This window comes from Dipodomys ordii, unplaced genomic scaffold (genome assembly GCF_000151885.1).
Source record: "Dipodomys ordii isolate 6190 unplaced genomic scaffold, Dord_2.0 Scaffold117, whole genome shotgun sequence".
In the NCBI taxonomy this organism is placed as follows: Eukaryota; Metazoa; Chordata; class Mammalia; order Rodentia; family Heteromyidae; genus Dipodomys; species Dipodomys ordii.
Window position 1 is genome coordinate 4500353 of NW_012267333.1, and position 7807 is coordinate 4508159.

At 34.2% G+C, this 7807-nt stretch overlaps 1 protein-coding gene across 1 annotated transcript; it reads right to left on the reverse strand.

Annotated features, from left to right (window-relative positions):
* Positions 1–422: 422 nt before the first annotated feature.
* Positions 423–1367, reverse strand: LOC105995340 (olfactory receptor 8K3-like). Its single transcript, XM_013029045.1, has one exon. It carries the CDS (start codon positions 1365–1367, stop codon positions 423–425), a length of 945 nt encoding a protein of 314 aa, XP_012884499.1.
* Between the last annotated feature and the right edge of the window lie 6440 nt (positions 1368–7807).

Below are 7807 nucleotides of genomic sequence, written 5' to 3' on the forward strand. Positions count from 1 at the left end.
AATATTCACTACAGAAGGGATAAGATGGTTTATACACAAACAAAATGCACAAGCAGGAGATTGGCTCTGCAGGTTTTATTACAATGAGTCACAGAAGCACAAGATACCTCTCATTCTGTCCTGTCATTCCAAGACTTCTCTACTCCTCCATAGCACATTTGCTTTCCTTTTCTGATTATCTTTGCTCTATATCCATTAAGTATATCTATTTTCTTTAAAATCATTCCATTTTATGTATTGTTTTTATATAAAAACTTTGTTTTTTTAAGTTGTTTTCACATTAACCTATGAAAAGCAATTAAAAATACCTATGTGTACACTACAACAATATGTATTGAACCAAACATTGCCAAGTTTCTGGATGGGTATATACAAAAGAAATATTTATGCACATAACCCAATTAGCAATAGCCCTATTTTTATCAGAACCCAATGAAACTGTGTAAGCGATTCCAAATCCTCTGTAAAGCATTTTTGACATCTTTGTTCCTCAGGCTATAAATCAAGGGATTCAACATGGGGATAATCAAGGTGTAAAACAAGGAAGCCACTTTCTCCGTATCTACTGAGTGAGTGGACTTGGGCTGCACATACATAAATATCAACGTTCCATAGAAGACAATGACTACTGTCAAGTGAGACCCACAGGTAGAAAAAGCCTTGCGTCTGCCCTCAGCAGATTGTATCCTGAGGATGGCTACAAGAATGAGCAGGTAGGACACAAGGACTATCAGCAGAGAGGAGATCAAATCAAAGGCTGCTAAGATTAGAATGATCAATTCAATTTCCTGTGTATCTGAGCAGAGTAAAGATAACAAGGGAAGGCTGTCACAGTAGAAATGACTGATAACGTTGTAGCCACAGAAGGACAGAGTGAAAATCTTTATGGTGACGAGAAGAGACACAAATGTGCAGTAGAGATAGGGGATTGCCACCAGCATATGACACACGCTCTGTGACATGATGATGGTGTAGAGCAGTGGTTTGCAGATGGCCACGTAGCGGTCATAAGACATGGCCGACAGGATAAAGAGTTCACTAATGATGAACACAAGGAAGAAAGCTAGTTGTATGGCGCAAAAATTATAGGAGATTATATTTTGATCCACCACGAAATTCACTAACATTTTGGGGCCCACGGTTGTGGAATAACCAAGGTCAGTGAAAGCCAGGTGTCTGAGAAAAAAGTACATCGGAGTCTGTAGCCTGGAGTCCACCATGGTGAGGACGATCATGCCCAGGTTGCCCACCACGGAGACCACGTAGATGAGGAGGAACAGAGTGAACAATGGCGCCTGCAGCTCAGGACGATCCGTGACGCCCATCAGGATGAATTCTCTCAGCACCGTGAGATTGCGTGTCTCCATCGAGGTTTATCATAAAACCTATTCTGAGTAGAGCTGTAAGCATAGTCAACAGATTTCCTTTGTTAATTCACAGGAGTCTTTAGTAAACAAAGTACAATTACTATACATCTGGACTTTTCAATGTATGATATTAAAAATTAATTTCATTTTACAGAAATACACTATGCATGGCCTACTTTAGAGACAGAGACAGTAATAGATCAGTCATCCTTAACTGAGGTCATCATCCACCATTTTCCAATACCTAGGTACATTTTCTTTATGTCTGAAATGGAAAGTTTTTCTGCTTTTGGTATCTAAAATTTAGAAACCAAGTAAGCTGAAAAATCTCCTGTATTCTTTATGCCTCCCTGAACAATATCCAGTACAAAATTTTAATAGTGTTGAAGTTAAGGAATTCTGATGAGATATAAAGATAGATTGAGAGATGATAGAAACTAATAACAAAATATTTTCTAGCAGAGCACAGTTTTCAAAAAAGAATTGACAATTATGCCTTAAATCTAATTCTAATCACAATCATACTTCTAATTTAATTTAATAATATTTTATCTAGTAATTCTAGTTAGATCAAGTACTTCAAAACATAGTTCTCTGAAAACCTTTACATCTACTGTTGGTAAATTTCTAACTTTAATATACTAGACAGAGTTTAGACATTTGCTTTAATAAGATCACAGTAGAATCATTTCTATACAAGTAGAGAAAATATTAGGAGGTATATGTGTGGAGATAAGTCCTAGACTATGTCTTAATCTGTAATGGTTGCAAAGGATCACTCTGAGCAAACAGTATATTTAGAAGAATGTTATAGAAAGCTATTTATTCTCTGATTGAAAATCAACATGCTTTGTGGCAGATTTATTAGGATGTGTGAAAATTACAACTTTCAATGGACCTCTGCTACTTCATACATAATTCTAAATATTAAATACATAATGGGATCTTTTTTGCATTTGCCTTTTGAATTTGTGAACATACCTTACCTGATAGTTTGTAAATTCATATGGATGGTGAAGTAGTTGCTTCTCGGGTTTATGATGTTGTATAGATGCCAAATAAGAGTAGGACATAATGTGTATAATGTAATCTCTCTTCTTGTCTCTACTCAGTGACAAAAAATACATAATCAAGTGTTACTGTTTTGCATCACTGATCCTACCTAGTTTGATAATATTATAATATAAATTATTTCTGCACACATATGCTTGAAATATTACTTTTACCCAGAGGGCAATTTATAACTGACAAACACTAATGTGCCCATAAGGTGAAGTGTTCTTAGTCCTGCCAGATACTGGGGTAGAGGTAAGAAGTCTGAGCCAGGACCAGGGCATTGGCTTTATATAAGTTTTGGAGAATCCTCTATGGTTAAAATAATAGTGTAGTTTAAAAATTAAAAACATATCAAAATCTATATTATGGAAGATTACAGGGACAAAATAAAATTCACCCTAGATGGTATATATATTAAATTCTGCATGGGATTTGTAACTCTTTCATGTATGTAAGCAATACAAAATTCTTCAACTTAGTATAAACTGCATAATGTAGATTACAACAAACAAAATAAAATATATCTGAATACTCTAAAGATCATGTCAGATTATGATGTGGAAGGCATGTTGACATAAGAGAATTGTCTATTTAAATTTATTGAATTCTGGAAAAAAGCTGGAGGTACTAGGTATTGAATATATGACTTGCTTCATTTGCTTGCTTAGCTGGTGCTCTACCATTTGAATCATACCTTCATCCCCAATTCTTTAAAAGGAGAAAGAAAAGCAATAGTGGTATGTTAGGAAAGTTGTAGTGGCAACAGACTCTGAGTGAGTTAGAAGAAAAATAAATAAAACATACCATTTCATATTACAAGTAATTTGATTAGAAGTAATTTGAATTAGATCATATAAAATATTTCCAATTTCCAATCAGATCACAACCTGTGATGAATACAAATTCAGTTGTTATATTCAATGTACATTATGTAAAAATTGAACTATGTAATTTGAGAGTAGGGAGTAGAAGGGGAAATGGGGGAGAATAATGGAAGTGGTGACATTGATCAACATGTATTGTACTCATACTTTGGCTTCTGAAATTAGTACTCCCTTGTATCTACTACAAATCCATAGTAATCAAAACAGCTTGGTACTTGCACTAGAACAGACCTGAGAACCAATGGAATAGAACTGAAAACCCAGAAATGAACCCACAGATTATAGCCACCTAATCTTCAATAAGGGAGCTAAAAAAATAGAATGGAAGAAAGACAGCCTCTTCAGTAAATGGTGCTGGCAAAATTGGTTAATCACCTGTGAAAACTAAAACTAGATCCTCATATATCACCCTGCACCAGAATCAACTCCAAATGGAGCAAAGACCTCAGAGTCAAAGCAGAAACTCTGAAAACATTACAGGATGGAATAGGAGAAACCCTAGGTCTCCTTGGCACAGGCCGAAATTTTCTTAATAGAGACCTAGAAACACAACTAATCAAAGAAATGTTGGACAAATGGGATTGCTTGAAGCTGCAGAGCTTCTGCATGGCAAAGGACATAGCTGTCAAGATCAATAGAAAATCCACAGATTGGGAGAAAATCTTCACTAGGCATACAACAGACAAGATATACTTAGGACTAAAAAAATTAAATCCCCCAACAACAAATCCTCAAAAAAACAACTGCCCAGTAAATAAGTGGGCTAAAGACTTAAAGAGAAACTTCTCTGAAGAGGAAATAAGAATGGCCATTAGACACATGAAGAAATGCTCAACCTCTCTAGCCATAAAAGAAAAGCAAATCAAAACAACATTGAGATAGCTTATAAACTTGTAAGTAAATATGTTGGCTGGTATACAAGTGTAGACAAACATATTAACTGAAATATGTTGGATTCAAAGGAGAGCTCAAGTAGTGTAATTTCTTAGAAAACAAAGTCAAAGTTCAGCAAAATAAAACATCAGGAAGCAGGTATTTGTTTTTTGTTTTGTAGGTTGTGGGGCTTGAACTCTGGGCCTGGGCGCTGTCCCTCAGCTCTTCAGCTCAAGGCTAATGCTCTACCACTTTTAGCCACAGCACCACTTCCAGTTTTCTGGTAGTTAATTGGAGATAAGGGTCCAATGGACTTTTCTGCCCAGGCTGGCTTTGAACTGGGATCCTCAGGTCTCAGCATGAGCCACCAGAGCCCAGCTAAGAAGCAGGTATTTGAAAAAGGTGGGTTTGAGTCCAAGGAGAAAAGAGAAGACAAATGAAGAGGAGAAGAGGGTAGGGTAATGCAGTCAAGAATCCAATGTAGATCCTACAAAATTAAGAAGTATGAAAGAAGGAGTGGCTAGGGGAGGGATGAGTGAGAACGTTGGAAGGGGTGTGATCAAGATATATTCATAAACTGCTTTGTTAAATGGCAACTCCCTTGTACAACTACGTAAGGATAATAAAGTAAGTATACACATTTAAAACTCTAAAACTTACAAAATGTATTAATAACAAAATAGATCCCAATCTTCTATTTGTCTACTATGTCCCCATGAATGTATCTTTACTGCATTAAAATAGGATAATATAAACACCAGTAGGCGGTGATGTTGGGAAATTTCTTCAGTAAATATAATACATACTATGCATTTTATATATTATTTTATAATTAATTAAGAACAGCCACAAAGAACTAAAGAGAAAAAGGCATTTGGAAAATACCTGAGGTTTTGTAAGGTCAGAAAAGATCAGTAATTACTTTCATGTCAGCTTTGGAAGAGGTAGGAAAGAAACTGAGTGGTATTCCATTTTCCCCTCCTCGGGTTTTACCTCAGTTGTAAATAAACTTACTAATATAAAACAAGTATTAATAAAATTATAAAACCCATTGTATATATAAATATATATATATTATCTTTTCATACTGCTAGTATTTTCTAGTAAAAAAATTTCTGTTTGAGAAAATTCATAGATACTTTTGGTGAGATACCCCTGGAAATCAAAGTGTATTGAGGGCATTCTGTTATCATAATATTAGTTCCTGAGAAGTTTGCTAATCTTCAAATCTTTCCACATATAAACAGAAGGTAGAAACTCTCTTTTACCTCATCAACACACAAAGAAAGAATCATAACCACATATTTAGTTAAATAATTATTGGTGTTACAGAATTTAAGACTATTCCTATATGACTATTTTTATGGGCTCATAGAGCTTAAAAGCTAGTAAATCATTCTTTAGAATAATACCAATCTAATTAGCTAGACAGTGTCTTCTTCTTCATTAGTCCATTTAAAAAAGTGTTCATATTATTTTAGTGCTGTCTCATTTACTTTATGTTTTTGCCTTAATTAGAGATAATTTATTTATATAAAACAAACATTTTGTGCACAATACCATGGCGTCATTTTAATGTTTCATATATATTTAGATATTAAATTTCACAAAGAATTTAAAAGGTTATTCAAGGAAAAGTAACCTTTATTTATTCTTTTCTAGAAGCTAGGACTGGAGTTTGAACTCAAGGTATCATACTACAACAAAGCTTTCTGGCTTATGGCTCACCTGTACAACTTGAGCCATATCACCAATTCCAGCTTTTGGTGGTTAATTGGAAATTAGAGTCTCACTGACTTTCCTGCTGTAGTAGGCTTCTAATCAAGATTCCCAGATTTCAGCCTCCTTGAGTGCCAACAGCTTTTGTTACCCTCTGCTACTAAAATGAAAGATGCAAATGTCATTGGAACACTGCGGTAGTTTGTGATGTGTAATCTCCTTCCTCTTTACAAATTTTTACCTGTGCTGAAGCCTTTCTCTGGACTCCTCCAAGTATTTCTCACATGGCATTTTGAGAATAATTTATGGAATTTGTCGTCTCTTGAGGCTCTCCCTAAGGAGCTGTTAAACTGGTAATTATGCCTAATAAATCTAAGAATTTAACAAGATATCTAGAGGCTGCACTCGATTAACCAGGGGCACTTTGTATTCATTGGTGTATTCTGTTTCTCCAGGAAAATAGAAGAGCACATAAAAATTTATGTGTGTATATGGTTATAGATGCACACATGTTAAATATATATAAAATAAACATATAAACACCTTATATTATGCATGCTATATGTGATATATGCATGTACACTCATAAAACACAGACATATGAACTATATATATATATGTGTGTGTGTGTGTGTGATATTACATATATCTATACATGAATATAAGATAATGAAACCCACCAAAAGATCAGAATAGGAAGGAAAGAAGTAAGGGTATTATGGTGGAGAAAGTGAGTTTGTTCAAAGTAGGCTGCATATATAGCAATATTACTAGTCAAACATTGATTTTACGAATGCATGTTAACTCAAAAATCATGTTTATAGTCATTTAATTTCTTTACTGAATGAAGAAACTCATCATTCTTCCACATCTCTATCAAGCGCACTCTACGACTCCATTTGTTCAACCTTCTCTGTAAACATCTATTCCCTCCCGTAAACCCCTCCAAGATACCACAATCCAGCTTTTTTATCTTTTTGATTCCATAAGTCTGTCAAATGCTTTAAACAAGAATCTGTTCTACTATAAAATTATCTCCCAAAACTTGTAAATTAGCTTTTGCTCTGAGATCCCTGCTGGAGGTCTAGAATCAATGGGGAGTTTTAACTGTTTTATTTTATTTTTTGTGTGTTTTCTGGGATTATTTTTTTTACCTTACAGTTCCCTGGCTATTCATCTGAAATAAGTGTACCTATGAATTATTCATACATAATTCAGAATTCAGCCACTTACTCAGAAGAATCTCGAGCAGAGGAAAAGATGAACATAATAAAATATGCAGGCAACAAATAGCAATATGCCAGAAGAAAGTGCTCCATTTTGAATAAATTTAAATATAAGTAAATTAAATAGTACAATTCAGAGAAATAAATTATCATGCTGGGAAACAAGAAAATCATAGTAACAGAATACATGGTGTTTGCAAGAGATGTTATTTATACCAGTGTTTTATGTTCAGAACATACAATAAAAACAAGGTTAACTAGCTAGCTATTGACAAAAATGAAACAAAACAAAATGATAAACCAAACATAAATTACTATTGTAGAATTTAATACATATTATTACTGCTGGGAGAATATAAAGTTCTATGGTAGTGTTAAAGAAATATTGATGTAGAAGCAAGAAGTATTGGGAGAAGTGCCTTAATGGATATATGAAAGATGAGGGTGAACGAGAGTGAATATAATAGAATAAATCACATTGTGTAATGCTAACATTATTTTTTACTGTGAAGCTGAAATATATGTATGTATGTATATAGATAGGTAGGTATGTACATATGTATGTATCTACCTATCTAGCTAGCTAGCTATCATCTACCCATTTATATTTTTCCACCTGTTAGAAATACAGTCAAGTATCATTTTTATCATTGTTTATGGAAACAACATTTTGCATTGCATA

Coding starts and splice junctions, on each gene's coding strand:
- LOC105995340 (XM_013029045.1), bottom strand. CDS start 1,367: ATGGAGACACGCAATCTCACGGTGCTGAGAGAATTCATCCTGATGGGC.